A 23,347-nucleotide genomic window follows, 5' to 3' on the forward strand; every position below is an offset into this window, starting at 1 on the left:
ATAAGATTTCTCCTGGAGAACAGTGCCAAAAGAGACTTATTTTACCAAAATTCATTTTTGGAACGTGAATGGCCTATGAGTTATGTTAAATGGACTTCCAAACTGTTTGGGTTTAGCAATGTTACCCAAATTTGACTCCCAGTGGCAGCATAAGTTGGACAACACAGAATCTAATTTCCTTTATGTATAACATTCTGGTAGCCCCGTGTATAAGTATTAGGATATACCATCAATTCCTGGTTACGGGGACCCAAGTTCCAGGATTCCCACTGTTTCTGGAAAGTGCTGGTTTAGAATTGTTTCGATTGTGGTTTTTTTTGTTTTTTGTTTTTTATGAACAGCAGAGACTCCAACCACAAGCTGTGCAGTAATCTGCATTTATAGCATTGGAGATAAGTGGTCAATCGCAGCTTACAACAGCAACAGCTGATTGTCAGGCCCTCTAGCTGGACTTTACTGATCGCTAGCATGACTACATCCCCTTTAAATCTGAATTGTGTTTTTTCTATCTAGACTGTTATTGGAAGTTGCATTGGCCCGATTACCTAAAATAGAACTCACAGCGCTGTAAATGGTCCCACAGCAGTTTGCGTAGGAAAAAAAGAGAGAGGTTATATTTGTACATTTCAGTCACAATGCCCCACGTCTCATTCTATCCTCACTATGACTCATTCAACAAACCCTCTGTCCCCTTTTTGCATTGACGTATAAGGCAGAAATTACGCGGAGTGCTGTGGATTTGACTCACTGTATAAATAGGATACTATCCACAATTTAGACTTCCCTGCAGCTTCCATTGTCTTTGGGCTTTTTTTTAGCTCTAGTTTAGCAGATGATTGATAGAAATGTACTATAATGACCCTCTTTCTATTTATTGACTTATTTTCTTTGCATAGGACGAGTGCCGAGGGCCGTGGCTTCAACTAACCAACATTTATTAGCATCTGATGATGTGGTCAGCTGCTGCCTGGATTTGGGGGTGCCTAGTATTTCTTTTCGTATTAATGGACAGCCAGTCCAAGGCATGTTCGAGAACTTTAACACCGAAGGCCTCTTTTTCCCAGTTGTAAGCTTTTCTGCTGGGGTCAAGTGAGTAATTCTGTTTTCTTTCTATAAAATCCTTGGCCCTTGGAGTATGTTACTATACTTAAAGGGGTCAATGTCATTGCAGTAACTTTTGACATGAAATGTTAAAAGTTGTGTTGTTGAAATCCAGGCCCATATGCAGCAAGAGTGATAAGGGGCTTGACACTCACCACAGGCCATCCATTGTACCAGTGTGTGTGGGTCCAGACACAGACACACCTTCTTACCCCTTCTTTGACATGACCTATGTGACGACAGGTTTTAAATCCATATAAATGGCTCATTTAAAGTATGTACATAAAATTATAAAACTCAGCTACCATAGTCTACGCAGTTTTAGAAGGTCATCTCTCTGTATATAGGAAAATATGTATGGAACTAAAATATATATGGGAACTAAAGTGGAATATGGTGTTACATGTTAGGCCCGGTTCACACTGTGTTTTTGTAGTCTGTTTAACATGTCAGTTTAATAGAAAAGAAAAAAAAAACAGATGAAAAAATGTTGTTTTTTTTTGCATACACAAAAACATGGTTGGCGACATTTTTCTGTCCATTAAAAGTAACTATTTCAAAATGGATCCAATAAACGGACTACAGTGTGAACCCAGCCTAACGTACAAAATTAATTACTATCCTCTTACTATCTTCTATCTTGTACATATTACTTACACAATGGCTCACTATCTTCTAGGGTCCGATTTCTTCTTGGTGGTCGCCATGGTGAATTCAAGTTCTTACCCCCAGCTGGCTATGCTCCATGCTATGAGGCCCTGTTACCTAAGGAGAAGATGAGAGTGGAGCCAGTAAAAGAGTACAAAAGAGATTGTGAAGGAGTTCGGGATTTGTTGGGTACAACACACTTTCTATCCCAAGCTTCATTCATCCCTTGTCCCATTGATACCAGCCAGGTACAACTTCTTATACTTTCCAGCTATTTCACTTAAAGGAATACTTGTGTGAATATACATAGACAGACAAGTTGATATGACCTGTGAGCTTGGGGTCTATATCTCAATGCTGCTGTTATTTTATAGGGCTACCCATATCTGTGCATCTTCATACAATAGCCTTTTACTTTGGAGCCGGCATAAATAAAACCTCCTGATCCATTGGAAGTAATACTCTATTAGGGTATGTCCACACTACGGAATCCCGGCGGATCACCCGCCGCGCATTCCGCAGCTCGCCCCTACTTGCCCCCGTTCCCATAGGCTTCATACTATGGTTTGGCAGATTCCCCGTCCACCCAAAGAATGAACCCGCTGATTCTTCAGACGGACATCGGAATCTGCCAAACAATAGAATGAAGCCTATGGGATCAGGGGAGATGCGCGTGAGTGGGGGCAGATGTGGAATGTGCGGCGGGTGATCCGCCAGGATTTCGTAGTTTGGACATACCCCTTTCTTTAGGTTATATGCACCATAAATACATTGCCATTCAGTTAGGTTGTACTGTATTCATGGTAATAGAGTCAATGTGTTGCACTAACATATGCACACCGCTGAGATGTTAAGCACATTGTTTGTAGTAAAACAAAAGACTTAGAGAGGCACAACAGCTTGATAGTTATTTACATCAACAATATGACTCCTGAACATTGCAGTTCCCCAACGATGGTAGAACTTCATTCGTTTCTCCCTTGGAGCACTCTATGGACTAACACTGATGACCATTTTGGATTTTTTTTATGCTTATACATAGGTTGTATGCGGTATATGAATTAAACATCACCCTATATACATGCTAAGAATATACATCTGCTCCATTTTATAGATTGTTTTACCTCCCCATCTTGAAAAGATCCGAGACAAATTAGCAGAAAACATCCATGAACTTTGGGGCATGAACAAAATTGAACTCGGATGGATCTACGGCAAGGTACAAACTCATTCTAATTTATAGAATTAGTTACAGGATATTACATTCACATTCAGTATGATGACTTATTTTCCTCTATCAGGTTATATTGTATATACTAAATTCCATCATGAAATAAACAGGAAAAAAGTGTTTCTAGATGAATTGTTGGAATATCAGGAACTCTGAGGAATTTTTATTTAATGAAAGTTATGGCAGATCCATTGACCTATTAAAATACTAGGTTAGCTTCACACACACACACTGTATCGCAGTGGATTTTCTGCTGCAGATACGTAGCTGATTTGATCTAAATAACTGAACACAGCATCAAATCTGATGCTGATCTGCTGCACATCGGTCGTGTGTGTTAGCACCCTAAGGCTATGTTCACACACAGCATTTTTGCCCAGTATTTTGCAACCAAAACCAGAAGCGGATTGAAAACACAGAAAGGCTACTGTATGTTCACACTGTTGAAATTGAGGGGATGGCTGTCATTTAACGGCAAATAACAATCGCTAAGTCAAAACAATGGCCGTTGTTTTCACATAACTGCAATTAAATGACGCCATTCAACAGTGTGTGAACATAGCCTTTCTGTGTTCAAAACATACCCTAATAATGAATCAGGACCCCTTCATGCCAGACCTCCAAATAAATTCAGTTCCAGACTAGACTACAAATAACCAGATAAATGCTAAATAAATTCAGACCCCCCCAAAAAATTCTGTTTCCAAATCTCAAAATTAACTTAGACGCAGTCACCCACCAAGAAACTGTTCTAGGTCCCAAACCAGAGCCCAAAGTTAATTTCGACCTCATATCCGATTCCAAAATAACCCCAGATCAGACCCTAAAATTAATTCTGATCTCCACCCTTTAGAGACTTGATGTGTCCCGTAATAGTGAATAAACTTTCCCATTGTTTTTTTGTCTTGAAACATTTACAGGTAAATGTAGACAAATGGTCTATGGCATGGGTCTCCAAACTGCGGCCCTCCAGCTGTTGCAAACTACATTTCCCATCATGCGTGGACAGCCAAATCCAAAACTTTAGCTGTCCAGGCATGATGGGAGTTGTAGTTTCGCAACAGCTGGAGGGCCGCAGTTTGGAGACCCATGGTCTATGGTCATAAAAATGTTGCAAAAATTTCTAAAACAATAACTATGGGATATACTATGGGATATACTATGGGATAATGTGTCACGTGAGCAGTCCGGCAAATTACAGGCCACTGTAGTGATGTGTCAGACATAGTTGACGTCACTACGGCAGGCTGTGATTGGCTGGGACAGCATGTCCTCTAAACAGAGATGTAAAAGAAACTTCACAAAATGAAGTCTATAGGTAAGTATACAGATTATTTTATTAGTTGTTTTTTCTATCTCTGGAAACCGATAAAGAAACAGAAATTGTCCATTATCAGGCATCGTACTTTCTTACCAATTTATTAAAAGAAGCATGGAGTTAGCGTAACCTAATAACATCGCTCAGATAGATACAAGAACAGATTCACCGGGATGATAAATCTCAGCTATGTGACTTTATTGTTCTCGTTTTAGGTGCGAGATGATAACAAACGTCAACATCCTTGCTTAGTAGAATTTTCCAAGCTTCCCGAAACAGAAAAGAACTATAACCTGCAAATGTCCACTGAGACTTTAAAGTAAGTCCGAGCTATTTATCACACATGTGGAGAGTTTTCTCAGTTATCTGCAGTAACAAAAACCAACTCTAGCTGCACTGACTTCAATATCTATCAGAGCAAACACGTACAGACTAAAGGGCAACGGCTTTTGGATGGCACAGTGATAGTCTAAAAGGCTATTTTGGGCTTAAATTTAAAAAATGAATATAAGCAAAAAAAAATAAAAATAAAGCGTTATGTTTTAGTGGAATACCCCTTTAAAACAATAAGTTGCAATATCATGTACCAGTATATAGGTTTACCTGTATACTAGTACTTGATATTGCAACCTATTGTTTTCCACCCAAACATAACTTTTCATATGTTACTGTCCATGGTGAGACTAACAATTCTTTCCATAGTTGTTAGTATCTATTCGGTCTCCTTCCCCAAGTTCTGAGCTGCTGCGTTTTGCTGAAAAGACAAAAAAATAAAACTATGTGTGAGCTTTTCTCTCCTCCTCCCTCCCTTCCGAGATGGCTGATGTAAACAACTGGGATTGATTAATCTTCCCAGTATTACAAAGTTGCAAATAGGGACTTGTTTACATCAGCCATCTCAGAAGAGAGGGAGGTGGAAAAGGGAGACGGAGAGAAAAACTCACACACAGTTTTTTGTGTCCTCAGCTCAGAAATAGGGGAAAGAGACTGACTAGTTAAGAAGAAGAATGCAAGGAATTGTTAGTCTCACCATTGGCAGCAACACATGAAAAGTTATGTTTAAGTGGAATACCCCTTTAATTTTGTAAGCTTATTGTTTGTGCTCTAAATACTGTCAGGAAGGTCAGTAGGTTGCATTTGCATTTTTCTATACAACAGCCTATCACCCTGTTGCCTTACAGTGACATACATCAGTCATTGATCACAATTTCATTTTGTTTGCATACTTTACCTGTGCAATAACATAAAAAGGTATACTGGCTCAAACAAACTTAGAGGTGTCCAATAGAAGTGAGCTGCAATAACAAACACAAACTGAGGAGAAGAGTGGTGCTGTTTTAGGAATAAAGTAGCTTTGTCCTGGATATTGCCTTTAACCAAGTACCAACCATATTAACTAAAGTTAGTTCCCTGCCATGACAAGTAAACTTTACCTTCTTACAAATTTTTATCCAGAAGAAAAATTATACAGTTTATGTCAGTCGAATTTTGTTCCTTTTAGTATATAAATATAATAATTACTTTTATGGGATGCAATTTGATTATTGTATTTTGTTCACATAGGACATTGCTGGCTCTCGGATGTCTCATTGTTCATTCAAATCAAACAGCGGAAGAAAATCTAAAAAAAGTTAAGCTCCCCAAAAAGTAAGTATATATACTGTAAGGCTGGGTTCACACTACGTATATTTCAGTCAGTATTGTGGTCCTCATATTGCAACCAAAACGAGGAGTGGATTAAAAACACAGAAAGGATCTGTTCACACAATGTTGAAATTGAGTGGATGGCCCCCATATAACAGTAAATAACGGCCATTATTTCAATATAACAGCCGTTGTTCTAAAATAACAGCAAATATTTGCCATTAAAGGACAACTCCGGCGGGACCCCCCCCCAAAAAAACACAGACACACAGACACCATGCTCACCATCCCTCCGGTGACGATCGCCACTCCATTCGCCCGCCGTCCGCCTCACCGTCACCTGCGTCCGCTGTCCAGCGATGTTTCTTGCTACCGGGTCCATGAGAGAGAAAAGGCTTCCAGCGCGCTTGCGCACCGGCAGCCTTTTCATTGGCTGGAGCGCATCACATGGCTTCCAGCAGGCTCAGCCAATCAGGGCTGAGCAAGCTGGAAGCCATGTGATGCGCTCCAGCCAATGAAAAGGCTGCTGGTGCGCATGTGCACCAGCAGCCTTTTCTCTCCCATTCACTCTCAATGAAGACGCCGAAGAGGAAGAAGACCCGGACCGCCCCCCAGCTCTGACATCACTCGACACCAGAGAAGAGGACCGTGACGACCGTAATAGGTAGTGTATATATTCTTTAACTTCCGGGGTGGGGGGTCGGGGGTCGGAAAGTGGGGGAAGGGGGCCAGACCGGGTATTTAACCACATTACAAAGTTATATAACTTTGTAATGTGTGTTAAATAAGCCAAAAAAAAATTTCGCCAGAGTTGTCCTTTAAATGGCGGCCATCCACTCAATTTCAACATTGTGTGAACAGATCCTTTCTGTGTTTTCAATCCACTCCTGGTTTTGGTTGCAATATGAGGACCACAATACTGACTGAAATATATGTAGTGTGAACCCAGCCTCATTCTGGAGGCACTTTCTAGAGTCATCTTTTGCCGCCAAGTATAATATTAGAGAGCGCTAGGTCTTAGAACACATTTTGATCAAAATATATGCACCCACTACTTCACGGTGACCTCTTTCTAGAAGGCGTGGCATTGTGCCTGCATGGATCTCTATAGATTGGAGCGATTTTAAGGAAGAAAAAGTGAAGTGTGAGCTTATAGGAAAAATATCTGATACATACACACATATATATATATATATATATATATATATATATATATATATATATATATAATATGTGTTATATGTGTATTAAAAATAAGTCTGTGATATATATGGTTTTAGATGCACGAAGTTCATGTGATAATTCCGATGTAGATGTCTCCATCTGCTGGTGAATACGTACACTACAGTTAATATTTATACTGGTTGATTTAGACCGGACTGCAGTGTTTATAGTACGTGTTTAAATTAGGTATTTGGTGGCACAGATGAACTAATTTCTGTGAACGTACGCTTAAAGGGAATGTGTTGTATAAAAAAAAAATATATATATATATATATATATATATATATATATATATATATTTATACATACACATTTCTTCTTCTCTGTTTTTTATACTATTGTAATTTTTTTTAAATATTTTGGAGGGGTGGGGGTGGGTAAATAATTATGGGGGCAGTCATCTTACCTGGGCTGCTGTTAGCATTTAGAGATATGCTTGACAGCAGCCACATGTACCACAGGGGCCTGTGAACTGACTAATATAACGCTATGGTGTAGTTTTCTATCCATACATTATGCAGGGAGGGGAATAGGATGCTCTATGACTATCACCTATTGTGAAAGGTGGATACTATATTATCTATATATAGGTGTCACCCTTCATTGTATGATGATAATTTGATGACTACCTAGAACAGGCGGTGACAGCGATTATGTGCTACTGCAAGATTTTATCGTCCTTTATATACAGTGATATGAAAAATAAAAAACACCAAAATTAAAAAAAATATATTTTTAACACAAAAGCTTGATAAAACCAATATGTTATTTTCTGACACCTCCTTCCTTGTAAGCGGATATCTCTGGAGAGAAGTTTTTAACTCTGCTCCTTGATGGTTATTAATCACTTTGTACTATGTGAAATGGTTTCATTCATTATCTTTTCGCCTTTTAGTAATATCATGGTTTGGATTGGTTAGGCGGTAGTAATGACTACAGCTTCTCTGGGCAAATTTTCCTATTTTTAGAATCTAAAAACGCAATTTAAATTCAGCCGATAACATTTTGATGCCTGAGCTCCCCTGTTGGGAACAGTCACTTTTTAATTAATTAAGAAGCACGGCGGGAATTCTCCTTCCCTTACACATAAAGGGACAGTCGCCAGATTAATGTTCGCCACACTCAGCTAGGAGTTCCAGCTCTGCTAATTGAAAAACATGCATTGACTTGTTACAGCTATATGATGTCCAATGGCTACAAACCTGCCCCTTTGGACCTCTCTGATGTAAAGCTCTTACCAGCCCAAGAAGTTCTAGTTGATAAACTTGCCGAGAACGCACACAACGTCTGGGCAAAGGATAGAATCAAACAAGGATGGACCTATGGCATTCAACAGGTGGGCATTTTCTTATGCTTGTATATATATAGACGGCATTCCATGGGTGAGTTGTACTCATGGCAGGTAAATCTAAAGGTATAGTTAGAAATTCCCGGCACTCACCACTCGTGGTGAGTGCCGGGAATTTTTATTTGTATACTATATATATATAATATATATATATAGAAACATATTAAAGCAGTATTCCACTCAAACATAACTTTAGATATGTTGCTGCCCTTGGTGTGAGACTAATAATTTATTCCAGCTGATGCTTCCTGCTGAAAACACAAAAATCTGTGTGTGAGCTTTACCCTGTGTCTCTGCCTCCTTCCCCTTCCTTCTGAGACAGCTGATTTAAACTGACAGGCCTTTATCTGCAACATTGTAGCTTCTTTGTAATACTGGAAGAGTTATTCTGAGGTCAAGTTACTGATGAACTCACTGTGATTAACCCTCCAAACATTACAAAGAAGCTACAATGTTACAGATACAGACTGCCAGGAACTTGTTTACATCAGCTGTCTCAGTAGGGAGGGGGGAGGAGGGGGAGACAGAGAGAGAGGCTCACGCACAGTTTGTTGTGTTTTCAGCAGAAAGCAGCAGCTCAGAACTCAGGGAAGGAGACTAAATAGGCAATAACAAGTATGGAAGGTAGTGTTTTCTCACCATGGGCAGGAACATATCAAAAGTTATATTTGAGTGGAATACCCCTTTAAACCTGGTTCAAAAATTTTCTTTCCTACAATACAATGTTATCTGAAAACATATTGTGGTCGTTTTTCATTTTTCAACTTCGAATTGTGTACTATTAGCTCGTCTTTCTGAATTGAACACCTTAATATATTTACCCTTGACTAAATAGTTTTACTTAAACATAGACCTCTCTCCTATACACAGAAGTGGTAAAATCAATCACACATCCATAAAATAATGTATAGTATATAGTATAGTATACTAGTAGTTTTTACTTAACTTAACTTACTTAACTTATACCCTATATTTCTAATTATAAGGAGGGCTAAGGTATATTATGTTTTTGATTCTCATTGACTTTTAAAGGAGAAATTGCATAGAAGTTGTAAGCACAGGCCCTTATGGGAGTTTTCATAAATTCTAAATGTTTCTAAACCTTGTGTCTTACTTGTATAGGATCTGAAGAACAAGCGAAACCCTCGCCTGGTGCCATATGCTTTACTTGATGAACGGACTAAGAAATCTAATAGAGACAGTTTACGTGAAGCTGTCAGAACATTTATTGGATATGGCTATAACATTGAGCCACCAGACCAAGAAATCAGTGAGTATAGAAAATAGCGAAGCAAAAATTACCTTGAATTTTGGGGGTTTTGGGGGAGGTTTATAAAACCTTCATTTTCATGCAGTTATATTTTCCATCTTATTTATTTCTTGGGTGTAAAGGACTGTACTTCCTTCCACACCTCAGTTATGTAAGTTTAAAAGTTTACACCTAGAAACAGGCCTCCGGAGCAAGTGTAAATTTTTGCGCCTCTAAGTAAATCCTGCAGGGAAATGGGGGCATGGCTTTGTCTAAGACTGGCGTATGTGTACGCCAGCCTTGATAAATATCCCTCTTTGTGTATCCCGATCCTGCAGTCAGAGTTCGGCCGTTTCTGTCAGTGCCACACACTTTGAGTGGAGCGGCATGTTATCTAGACTTACAAAAAACATGGAATCAGCACTGCTTTTGTCCTTAGTTAGGCCTCATTCATGCGTTCAGTGATTTTTCAGGTCCACTATTTTTACTCCATGATCCGTGAAATATAGTACGTAATTGCATCCATATCCACATTCGCAAAAATGTTGAAAAAAACCCCAAAAAACTTAGATTTGTCCTCGTTTTTTTTACAGACGTCACGGATGTCACATCTTTAGTGTGTGGTTTTACAGCTCGGTTTCATTGAAGTGAATGGAGCTGAAGTGTAATCCCACACACACACACAACCTGAGGACAGGGGTGGTGCTGTTTTTGCAAAGAAGTAGCTGTGTTTTTTCTAATCCTGGATAAACCCTTTAAATTCTTCCTCACTCTGCAACTTAATGGAGTCTAAGTTGAGCATGAAGGGCATAACACCCCTATTGTGAAGATCCATTGGGCGTCCGGCAGGCCGATACTTATCATCTGTCCTGTGACTAGGTGATAAATAACATTTCTGGGAAAACTCTGTGTAATTTGTGTAAGAAAATCCTTCACCAGTATAGGTCATTGGCTTTTAACACAATATATTGTTATTCGGATTACTTTTGCACAGGTACTTGGCACTGTGCAGTTTTCATTCTCAAATAGTTGCTGATGTTTTCTTTATTTATCTTCTCCCCTGCAGCTGACCAAATGATGGAGAGAGTCGGCATTGATAAGATTCGCTTCTTTAGGGTGGAACAGACCTATGCCGTGAAGTCAGGAAAATGGTATTTTGAGTTTGAGGTGGTGACCGGAGGCGATATGCGTGTAGGCTGGGCCAGGCCCAGTTGTAGACCTGATATTGAACTTGGAGCAGATGATCGGGCATTTGTATTTGAAGGAAGCAGAGTAAGTGAACTCACACTCGGGTACATTGTGCAAGACGTCATGGCATTGTCTTTAAGGTATATGCTCCTATAGCTGAGAATACTGAGGTCTCTTTTTTATTATATAAGAAATCAGGTGTTTTAAAAAATCTGAGAAAAAAAAAATCTTGATCAAGAATTATTAACTATTTGAGGCAATAATAAGCATACACAATGTCATGACATAGATGGTATAGATGCATTATACAAGTGAAGTCATGTTAGTACAGCTTGACCTTAAAGAGGTTGTCCAGGAAAAATTCACTTTTCCCCCTATCCACAGGATAGGGGAAAAATAGGAGGTCACGGGGGTCCGACCTCTTTACCGGCTCTGTTATAAATATGGTACGGCGCATGACTGTATTATTCTACTATTTATTCCTATGGATCTATGGAAACAGCCAAGCATGCTGGAAGAGTGCTGTACTCAACTCTTTCTGTCAGCTCCACAGGAATGAATAGAGATTGGCGGTGGGTACAGAGGTCGAACCCCTCGCGATCTCCTACTTTTCCCCTATTCTATGGATAGGGAGGGAAAAGGTGAATTTTTCCCGGAATACATCTTTTACTCCATACAGTTATGGTGCGTTTACACAGAGAGATTTATCTGACAGATTTTTGAAGCCAAAGCCAGGACCAGACTATAAACGGAATGGGACATAAAGGAAAGACTGAGATTACTCATCTTCTGAAATCCATTCCTGGCTTTGGCTTCAAAAATCTGTCAGATAAATCTGTCTGTGTAAACGCACCCTGAGTCACCTTGTCTTTCCAACCTTTTCCGCTAAGCTCCCTATAAACAGCATACTGTAGCTGTCAGCTAACTATTACAATTCCCAATTTCAGTGAAGAGTAGGAGGCAATAAGCTTGTGCCAAGACACTAGTCACTTGATTATAAGAAGCAAAGCCAAAAGCCAATCCGGCTGCTGTTCCTGTTGTCACTTTTGCTGCTACAACAGGAAAGGGACGTACCAAAACATGCTTTGGTTAGCTCCATTATTTCAGTTTTTGTTTTTTGTTTTTTACTATATAGTTAATTTAAAATTTTTCAGTGGATTTTCTTTGTAATTTTTATTCAACATATTAGAACATGTCATATACATATACTGTACATGATATCATCTTAAAGACAAGTACTCTTATTCTATTAACAGGCCCAGTGTTGGAACATGGGTAGCTCCTACTTTGGTCGAAATTGGCAGCCCGGAGATGTGGTGGGATCCATGATTAACATGGATGATAAATCAATGATTTTCACTTTAAATGGAGAACTTCTCATCACAAATCAAGGGTCTGAGCTGGCGTTTGCTGACTTTGAAATTGAGAATGGTAAGTAAGAGATGAAACACTTGAAAATTTTGGGGGGCATTCACATGTTTCATGCAGGGTCAATAAATACTATCATGACATGGAGTAGGTCATGTAATCTGTGAGAAAGTTGTCCATACCAAATACTGTATTACTATTAAAAGGCAATTCCAAGAAAAAATAAACAAGTAAGAGATTATGGGGGGTCTGACCTCTGAAGCCCCTCGGCCATCTCTGTATCGGCTACATCTCCTGTGTTAGCAATAGAGCCATGGGTATGGTATGAGACCCGCAGCTCTATTCATTCCTATGGAGGTGCCAGTGAGAGCCGAGTAAGCGGTAAGCAAGGTAGAAGGCCAGAGCAGTAAAGAGTAAATTCTATTAATAATAGAGGACTAGAGATATGTCAAATATAATGCTAGAGTGATATCATTGCATCACGTCACTGGCCCAGGGAACCCCAAAATTAGACTGAATTGGCAATAGAAGCCAATTAAATTTTAGAGGGGCTTGGCAAGGCAAATTTATTAAAGGAATTAAAAAAAAAAAGTGGAAACCCCTTTTAATGTGACTAGTTGCCTTAAAGGGGTACTCCAGCGTGGGGGCACTTTTGCGCTGGGACTGGGAATGAGGTCGCCGAGGGAAAAGACGTCCACTCACCCCCCCCGGCTCCAGCGGCTCCATGACGTCTCAGGTCCGCTCAGCCACTCGGTGAAGGAGGCGGGATCCGTTTCAAGTATGCTCAGATCTTGCCTCCTTAACTGAGTGGCTGAGCAGACCTGTGACGTCACGTGCATCGGAGCGCCGCAATGCCGGTCCAAGCACAAAAGTGCCCCCCCCCCGCTGTAGTACCCCTTTAAAATCCCTCTAATGCCTTTAATAATTAATAAAAAAATGGCAGTCATATATAATTTACTAAACATAATGTATTGCACTATGCTTTCCTAAATAGCAGTTATCTGTACATATATATATATACACTCAGCTTTCCAGGACCTGAAACACGATATGGACTGAAAACAAACACCAGCGGCACCATACGATGGATGCATTCAGTTTAGTGCTCCAGCATTTATTTCCTTTTACACTGGGGTATATGGAGACGTCAAATATGTAAAGTATACTGCAAGTAATATATAGCTCATGGGTGAACTGCTATGGGCAGCAGTTTACAGTATGCAACAGTGAAAGAGGATATAACAGTTCATAAAAAAAAAAAAAATCCGCAAATGGTCCAAGTCATTTTAAGCCTTTGTGGTCTCATAAACTTTATGAAAGTATTTTCTTGTTTACTTGTGCCAGGATTAACATTACTCTTGTCCTCCAATAAAACCCCGTTATTAGTCATCTGCTATAGATTTGTATGTATTTACATACTGGAACGGCGTTGGCGATTGTTTTGTCCCTGCGCAGCTGCATTTCATCCGATGCCAATAGATTAATTACTGCTGAGAGATATAAATGTCGACATTGTTGGACAATATTACGTTCTTTAATGGATATCACTAATTCATCCTTGGCCACTAGTGAATTCCCATAATGGCTCAGATCCTGGCATGCTCAGCTCACAATAAATTAGCTTTATTTGGTATCTAAGTACTCTAAAGCCTTTGTGCATATTTAAAAAAGAAAAAAAGAATCTTACTTTAGGGAGTGGTTTGAATAACTAGCAGACACATAGTATAGCAAAATGTAATATACTGCATACAATAATACAAATTGCATGCATTTCTGATACATAATCGATGAGTGTATTAATCATGTTTTCTGCATTTTCCACAATCTCATCCTCAATATCTGGAAACAGATTGTTAAAGCATTTCACCTGGTGAGCCTGCCATCTGCCCACTCTTCAGAGTTTGTTTCCTGTACATGTGTTCTGCAGGTTTTGTCCCTGTCTGCTCCCTGGGGTTGTCTCAGATCGGCCGCATGAATTTGGGCAAGGATGCCAGCACATTCAAGTACTACACAATGTGCGGCCTACAGGAGGGCTTCCAACCATTTGCTGTCAACATGAACAGAGACGTAACCATGTGGTTCAGCAAACGCTTACCAACCTTTGTCAACGTGCCAAAAGATCATCCTCACATTGAGGTAATATATTTCACTCCTACACTTCTAAATATTTTATACGTAAATTTTCACTCTCTTCTTGGTATTAGTTTCTATAATTTTCTGCAGTAAATTCCTGACAGCAATACTTTATCCAGCAGTATATCTCCCACTTGACAGGGAGAGACAGGTTATAGAACCTATGGGGTCCAAATTTATGGATGAGGGCGTTTGTATCTTTTCCTACTTTTCCTAAGCCCACCTGCTCACTAGATATCGGTGTGGTTAGTATTGCTGCCCAATATGCTAATTGTGACCTGAATAGCCACAGTAGTGGTTTCCACTGCTCTCCCCGTTGACACAGACTTTTTTTTTTTTTTTTTTTTTTTTTTAATTCTCTTAGCATATCTGGGCCCAAACAAATTAATCCAATAGCAAAGAAACCAGAGGATATAGATTCCTCAGCTCCACATGGCTTTTAATGGCACAAGTTTATTATAGAGGCCACAGGTCTAGTTTCAACAACCCTTTCCAAGACCACTAGTATGGCTTGTGGAGGACCTGCTCTGTCCATTTGTTACATGGTTGGTCATACCTGCTTACAAATTTCCTATGTGAATTCAGCTGGTTGCCTTGGAAGTCTCAGTGCCAAGATCCATGGTGGTTACCTGTAGTTTTTTTTTTTTTTTTTTTTTGTATTTGAGTAGCAATTGAAGTAAACTAAAATGCTGCATTATTTAAAGGAGAAGTCCCATTGTTTTTTTTAAGACAGGGGTATTGGGGAAAGTAACAAAGAGTATTAACTCAACTATTCAGCCCCGGATCACCAATCTGGGAACCCCCACTAGGCTCCAGGATCTCCGGCGCTGCACACATCACAACCTGGCTGATGGACTGGACGCTCAGCCAGTCAGTGACTGGGGCAGAACACCGCTCCAGTCACTGATTGGCTGAGTGGGTTGTCCATCACATCTTAGTGTAGAATGACATCCGGCGAAAGTCCTGATGCAAGTCTAACCGCTCACCTGGGGCACGGGGAGAGATAATTTAGGACTTGTTATTACATCCTCCCTGACCCTGCCAGCTGCCCATTTTTAAAAACTGGACTTCTCCTTTAAGAGTGGCGCTGTACCCTAAATTAAAACAAAACCTTTTCTCATATACTGCACAACTACTTTATTCCACATGCATTAGCATTAGTCATTCTATATGATAAAGTATATCTGAAACCGTTTTTATTACAAAATGTCTTAACATGCACCTTGTAATTTTTAGGTGACAAGGAAAGATGGAACTGTAGAAGCCCCTCCATGCTTAAAGGTTACACATAAAACCTTTGGCACCCAGAATAGCAATGAAGATATGATATACTGCAGGCTTAGTATGCCTGTGGAGTTCCATTCTGCCTTCAGTAATGAGGAGAACTTCCAGAAGAGGTATTTGGTTTTATTGCCCATACTCTAAATTAACTATGACTTCATCAATTACATGGGGCAAAAAACTCTGCTCAACTTACAGGGAGAACATACGTTTTCCAGATTTGTAAGCCAACTGTACACTAAACCCCCATTATATAGGTATAGAAGCATTCTGCATTCTTAAAGAGTTTTTCTGAGGGTACATGGATAAAGCTAAATAGTGTCAGATTAGATGTGAACATGCCCTAACCTACCAACAATTTTTAGTCTATTAATGTTCTCTGAAATCTATTAAGAAGAGGGGGAGGAGAAAGAAGCTGCAAAGGGAGAGCTAGAGAGAGCGAGAGAAAGACCCCCCCACCCCCCCAGTGCTTGATTCAGACCTTACACTGCTAAGTACTGCTCTATAATGTCCTCCATGTTGCTGCCTACTAGTTCGGGACAACTGAAAATTATAGAGAGAACCGGCCCACAGGCTAACTGTTGAAAATACCATATACAAACTATATAATGGCTAAAAATGCATAGCGCTGCTCCTCATGAACACTGTGGTCAGTTTATGCTTGTGGCCCTGCTCACTGTGTAGTGTGGGCGCTTAACAGCTGATCGTCACAGGCACCCTGCTGATCAGTGATTGATGCCCTATCCTGTGGGTCAATCTTTTCTCCCTGGAAAACTCAGATTTCATGGTGCAGATTTGATATCAATGTAACTAAATAACTGAGCACAGCATTAAATCTGCACCATCAAATCTGCTGCAAATCCTGTACATGCGAACGTCTGACTGCTTACCAAGCTTATGGGACTGTTGGACAGGTATAAATAAAAGCATTTAGGACATCTTTGTTGCCCAAGTCCATGTTTTGAATTTTATTAAAAAACAACTTTATTTGGGCTGTGAATGGTGTCAGGTGGAGGCTATTAATTCCTGGGCCCGAGAACCTCTACATATCTCTGTGCTGTATGCTGAGTGAATGCAGAGGGCAGGCATACAAAATGTTAAGGCACAGCTGCGGCCAGAGAATAATAGGCTCCGCCTCTTTGACAACTTTCACAGCCCCCAATTTTTTTTTTATGTATATAAAAACACAAACTCTGGCAACAAAGGTATGTTTGAAAGCTTTCATTTATATCTATCCAGCTGTGCCATCAGATCAGTAGGCAGTCAGGGGTCACAGATTCACTGTACCTGCTCACAATTACTGGTGGTGTTCATTTAATCATATGGCAGCTTCATTTAAAAATGTATATATTGTAGAAAAATATTTTTTGTTTTAAAAATGTGTTTTGTGCTCTCTTTTAGAAATGTACTTCAGGAAGGTTCTCACACAACCTCAGTAAGTTTTACAATTAGTCATATATTATATCCCCTGGTTATTCTTATACATTTTTATTAAAATGTTATATATACAGTGTATTATATATATTTCTTTGCCTTAAAAAAAAAATAATAAATAAATAAAATATATATATATATATATATAAAAATTACAATAACAAGTTGGTTTCTATTTTGTTTTTTCTCTGTATACTGTATTTTTTAGGGAAAAACAATTTAACAATGTATTCACTTGCTTTTATTTTGCAAGACCAAATGCTTTGTGTCCAAGGTGTTGTGACCATGTTTAAAGTCACTGCTGCCAGTGTTTACCTATGGAGATCGCATGTCGTTGAGCTTGATTTTACACACCTGTTTGCATTGATAGGGCTTACACATCATTTAGCCGTCTGCATTAAACAGAAGCCATTATCATATTGTAAAGAGCCTACAATGTAAATACTTGGAGGTGATTGGACACACTCTTTAAGGTCGTTTGTCTTTTTTATAGTAAAATAACGCCCATTGTTTTCAGTCTTCAATTATTTCCATTGAGGTCTATGGAAACAATAGCCATTAGTTCACACAATGCATAGAATAACACCCAATATTCGCAGCGGCCGTCAAATAAATGTTAGGGATATTTATTGGCAGACTTTATTTTAAATTGTTCACACACATTCACCATCTTTTCAACAAAATTCAATGGCTCTAATAGCCATATCTAAGGGGATGTTGAAAGCGGCAATCATTCAACCTAAACTTAACTAATGTACCAACGACCATCATTGAACTGACAGCTGCCAGAGTATGTTAAACAACGGACTTATTTTGAGTATGAAATATTGGCCGTTGAAAATTGTTGTGTGAACAGAGCCTAAGAAAGCAATTTGTTTCAATATATTAACTCCCACCTCCCTTGTTTTAATTTTTCTCTGCAGCTGTTTTACTACTCTGTCCGGATATTTGCCGGCCAGGACCCGTCTTCAGTATGGGTAGGATGGGTGACTCCTGACTACCACTTCTATTCTGAAAACTTTGACTTAAGCAAGAACTGCACTGTGACTGTCACTTTAGGAGATGAAAGGGGCAGAGTGCACGAAAGGTAGGACCTGGTTTTGGGCTAAGTACAATATAAATGTAGTGTAATATAAAAGTATTGTATTGCCCTCCAAAAGTTAAACAAATCCCCAATATACACTTATTACGGGAAATGCTTATAAAGTGTTTTTTTCCCTGCACTTACTACTGCATCAAGGCTTCACTTCCTGGATAACATGGTGATGTCACTTCCTGGATAACTTGGTGATGTCACTTCCTGGATAACATGGTGATGTCACTTCCTGGATAACATGGTGATGTCACTTCCTGGATAACTTAGCGATGTCACGATCCGACTCCCAGAGCTGTGCAGGCTGTGGCTGCTGGAGAGGATGATGGCAGGGGGACACTGAGGGACACAGGGCACTGGAGGGACATTGAGCATCCCACTGCCATCATCCTCTCCAGCAGTCACAGCCGCACAGCTCTGGGAGTCGGATCGTGACATCGCCATGTTATCCAGGAAGTGACATCACCATGTTATCCAGGAAGTGACATCACCATGTTATCCAGGAAGTGAAGCCTTGATGCAGTAGGAAGTGCAGGGAAAAAAGCACTTTATATGCATTTCCCATAATAAATGTATATTGGTGGTTTGTTTAACTTTTTTTGGGGGGGGGGGGGCAATACAATACTTTAATAAAAAAAATTTGCCGAACTTCTCCTTTGATCGGCAGCAATTTACCCTTTTTGGATGTCCTACAGTATTTTATCGGTCTCCCTTTTTTTATTCTTTCAGTGTTAAACGAAGCAATTGTTACATGGTGTGGGGCGGTGACCTCTCTACCGCCTCTCAGAGGTCAAGCCGCAACAGTGTAGATATTGATATTGGGTGCCTTGTTGATTTGGCTACAGGACTGCTATCATTTACAGCCAATGGAAAGGATTTGGGCACCTGCTACCAGGTACTTTTATAGAATGTGTGTTACTTGTTTTCAGTCACAATTCTAAATGTATACCTGTCTTTTCATAGGAGTTTTAAAGGGTGGTAATTAGTTTTAAAGGTGATATTAGTGCTCTCACTTCTGAGTTACTGAGCCCCTTTAAGGTGCACAGCTTATTTCTCATTCTCTCTTTGTCACATGACACTAGTGAAAATAGCTCCGTCCTATAGTGCCTACGTGGTACTTCCTTAGGGTCCGTTTACACATTTTTGCAGCCAAAATCAGAAATCTATTTGAAAAAAAGAGAAATCTCAGTCTTTCCTTTATGACCTGTTCCCTGTTCCATTCCTGGCTTTGGATGCAAAAATCTGTCAGATAATCTGTGTGTGTAAACGGACCCTTAGTATTTAGCATCATTATTTGTAGTATATGCCACAGGTGGCCATCTTCTATGTATGGCAGTCATTGTCTTGCCTAAATCTGCTTTGTCCTCAAGTAGTGTTCTCGAGTGCACAAGAGTATAGCTGTTGTTGGTAATTTAAAAGGATATTCCACTCAAACATAACTTTTGATATGTTGCTTGCCATGGTGATACCAACAATTCATTTCATACTTGTTGTTGTATATTCAGTCTCTTTACCCCCCGTTTTCAGCTGCTGTTTTCTGCTGAAGACTCAAAAAAATGTGTGAGCTTTTTTCTCTGTCTCCCCCTCCTCCCCCTCGCTTCTGAGACAGCTGATGTAAACAAGTCCCTGGCAGGCTGTATCTGCAACATTGTTGCTTCTTTGTAATGCTGGAATAGTTATTCTGAGGTCAGGTTGCTAGTAATCTCACTGTGAATAACTCTCCCAGCATTACAAAGAAGCTACAATGTTGCAGATACAGCCTGCCAGGGACTTGTTTACATCAGCTCTCTCAGAAGGAAGAAAGGGTTGAAAGAGAGGAAAGCTCTCACTCACATTTTCGTGTTTTCAGTAGAAAGCAGCAGCTCAAAACTGGGAGAAGGAGACAGAATAGATACATATGGAAGGAGTAGTTATTATCATTATGGACAGCAACATATCAAAAGTTACGATTGAGTGGAATACCCCTTTAACAGTAACATGTTTCTGCAGATATATCTAGCTTGCATGCTGCACTTGTCCTCTGTAACTCATATAGTAATTTCTCTATTCATCCATTAAGACTTGTAGTAGTTGTGGGTGTATGTACCTTGTCATATTTCTGAACACCATTAAGGTAAGTGAACAGGCATTATTGACAAATTACTACCACACAACAGGTATTATGGCTTCCAGCTTGAATAATTTCAGCCGTCCTGTTGTGTGTGAATAATGCGTCACTTAGAGGGAATTACTATGTTATGTTAGATGACAGTTTTTACTGAAATAAATCCATTTTCTCTTGTTAGGTTGAACCAAACACCAAGCTGTTCCCAGCAGTTTTTCTGCAGCCGACTAGCACTAATCTCTTCCAGTTTGAACTTGGGAAATTAAAGGTATTGTTTTCTGTTCGCTTTAACCCTGTCATTTATCTGGCACAAAGCTATGTACAATGAGCAGCACATGTTTAGGAGCAAAATTATTATATTTCCTAACATTATAAGGAAATAAAATAATATTAATGTCATAGATGGGGGTCTCCCACTCACGATCTCCACCCTTAAGTAGAGTACAGTCTTGTCCTCCCATGTATTACATACAGTAGGTGACTATTAACTTGAAAGATTTAAGGGGGTTGTCCAGTGAAAAAAAAATTCTTTCAAATCAACTGATATCAGAAAGCTATAAAGATCTGTAATTTACTTGTATTAAAAAATCTTGTCTTCCTATACTTATTAGCTGCTGTATGTCCTGCAGGAAATGTTGTTTTATTTTCAGTCTGACACAGTGCTCTCCGCTGACATCTCTGGCCGACACAGGAACTCTGTCTCAGTTTTATATGAATCCCCATAGAAAACCTCTCCTGCTCTGGACAGTTCCTGTCTCGGCCAGAGATGTCAGCAGAGAGCACAGTGTCAGACTGAAAATAGAACAACATTTCCTGCATGACATACAGCAGCTAATAAGTATGGGAAGACTTGAGATTTTTTTAAATAAAACAAAATTACACATCTATATACCTTTCTGATATCAGTTGATTTGAAAGAAAAAGATTTTCGCTGGACAACCCCTTTAAAAAAAAAAAAAAAAAAACTTTAATTGAGGCATGTTAAAATGCATATTGATGTATTACAGGAAATAAATGAGACGCCAACGCGTTTTGGTCATGTAGTTCCAATCCACAGCACAACCAATTAAATAATTTGAAAGGCGTCATGTAATATATAACATTTCACTAATAATAGTTGATGTGGGGAAAATGCAGACATAGCTGACACTTACCCTTATTAAAATGTTCCATCTGTCAATGGGGTCTCTAAAGTCATTGCTGCTATGTTTTGAATCTCAGAATAGACAATCCCTTTAAAATTCTTTGGACACATAAAAATTATTTGTTTTTATTATTTTATTGTACTTAATATAATGGGGGGGGGGATATTTAATCATGGGAGAATCAGGATACATAGAAGTTATGAAACTGTTGGCCTGAACTGGGTAATAGGGTGCAATGGGATATGTTTATTATTGTTTGATGATGTTAGACTGTATAATGAATCAGTAATTTGTATATTTAGACGGATATAGCTAGATTTATTACATCACGATATATGTCGGTATACAACATCATTAGTGTTTATTAGTTGCTGATAGCTACACCATTTGTAGAATATATTTAAGCAATTATGTTTTGGCAAATTTGTTATGTGTAACATCAGGGTCGTAACTAGAAATGGCTGAGCCCCATAGCAAACCTATGATTGGGCCCCCTCCCCCTGACTGAGCACTAAGCCCTCAAGTGTAGTCATAACTGCAAGCCCTGTTCAGGAGTGCTTGCAGTTGAAGGGACATTTACAATATCTGGGAGGCCACAATGTTGATGGGTCAGGGGACCCAGTGTGTTGCAGGAGCAGGCAATGGGCCCCCTGATACAGTGGGCCCCATAGCAGCCAGCATGGCTGCTAAAGCGGTAGTTACGGCCCTGTGTACCATATTCTTATTATGGGATTCCCTCAGTGTCACATGATCCATATACTCCAAAGGTGATCAACTTGTATAAAGAATAAATAGTTTTTATATTACAAATTATAAACCCCTCTGTGTTGTGGTCACATGACTCCTAGTCAGCCAATGGTAAAGCTTTAGCGATGAGCAACAATATATATATGAAGTTCGTTGAAAGTTCAGCCGGGACACTTCTTGTCCGATCACATGCTTTGTGATGACGATTGTGAAAGTCCAGTGCAGTGAAGTTTTATATACATAAAGGGGTTTGAGAAATAAAGTCAACTTGTAAATCATTTAAAGGGAGCTGGTCAGCATCTCACCCATAAAAACTTCACCCATAAGGAATAAGGATTTATGCCCAGCCAAATCCTCATGTGAAGTAGTTTTTACAGTGAAGAGGAAAATTGGTTATCATAGATGATGATGATCACCGCCAACTACTCTCTAAGAAGTTATCACTGTTGTTCTTGTTACCATCTTTTAAAGGGAAACCGTTATAATTTTCATTCTGCCTGAACCATGATTTATGGGGGTGCTCCTGGTAGCTTCTCCCTGCCCTGTCGGCCTTCATTGATAGATGGGACGGGGGAGAAAACACATAAGGATGCCCTGATGACTTATGGTTCAGGCAGCATGAAAGTGATGACAGGTTCCCTTTAAATAAACTGTATAAAATTAAAAATTACTTGTGGTTTCCAGAACACCATGCCTCTATCAGCTGCAATATTTAAGAGTGAAGAGAAGAATCCTGTGCCTCAATGCCCACCGCGCTTGGATGTACAAACTATCACCCCCGTCCTCTGGAGCCGCATGCCAAATATTTTCCTAAAAGTGGAAACAGAACGTGTGAGTGAGCGTCATGGCTGGGTGGTGCAGTGCTTGGAACCTTTGCAGATGATGGCGTTGCATATACCTGAGGAGAACAGGTAATTGACCTATTCCTATGAATACATTTTTGTAAAATACAGGTGCACTGAATAAAATACAGGATCTTGCAGTTAATAACCAACCCTAGTAATTGCATGGGGGTGGTCAAGAGGCAAAATTGTATTCTGTAGCCTATTTTTGTGAATCTATAAGCTGCAATTCACGTACCAAACTGCTGA

At 39.6% G+C, this 23,347-nt stretch overlaps 1 protein-coding gene across 6 annotated transcripts in view; it reads left to right on the plus strand.

The window, feature by feature from the left end:
• Positions 1-23,347, plus strand: part of RYR3 (ryanodine receptor 3) — a 474,528-nt gene that overhangs the window by 217,802 nt on the left and 233,379 nt on the right. For all 6 annotated transcript variants that reach the window (XM_069950600.1, XM_069950599.1, XM_069950601.1 and 3 more), the window contains 16 exons: positions 897-1,089; positions 1,781-1,997; positions 2,864-2,968; positions 4,514-4,617; positions 5,862-5,945; positions 8,343-8,502; positions 9,637-9,784; positions 10,830-11,035; positions 12,208-12,382; positions 14,247-14,455; positions 15,689-15,849; positions 17,135-17,168; positions 18,091-18,254; positions 18,990-19,155; positions 20,546-20,632; positions 22,941-23,167. In XM_069950600.1, coding sequence (XP_069806701.1) covers positions 897-1,089; positions 1,781-1,997; positions 2,864-2,968; positions 4,514-4,617; positions 5,862-5,945; positions 8,343-8,502; positions 9,637-9,784; positions 10,830-11,035; positions 12,208-12,382; positions 14,247-14,455; positions 15,689-15,849; positions 17,135-17,168; positions 18,091-18,254; positions 18,990-19,155; positions 20,546-20,632; positions 22,941-23,167 — 2,440 coding nt within the window. The remainder of the gene's footprint in view (positions 1-896; positions 1,090-1,780; positions 1,998-2,863; positions 2,969-4,513; positions 4,618-5,861; positions 5,946-8,342; positions 8,503-9,636; positions 9,785-10,829; positions 11,036-12,207; positions 12,383-14,246; positions 14,456-15,688; positions 15,850-17,134; positions 17,169-18,090; positions 18,255-18,989; positions 19,156-20,545; positions 20,633-22,940; positions 23,168-23,347) is intronic.

This window comes from Dendropsophus ebraccatus, chromosome 13 (genome assembly GCF_027789765.1).
Source record: "Dendropsophus ebraccatus isolate aDenEbr1 chromosome 13, aDenEbr1.pat, whole genome shotgun sequence".
In the NCBI taxonomy this organism is placed as follows: domain Eukaryota; kingdom Metazoa; phylum Chordata; class Amphibia; order Anura; family Hylidae; genus Dendropsophus; species Dendropsophus ebraccatus.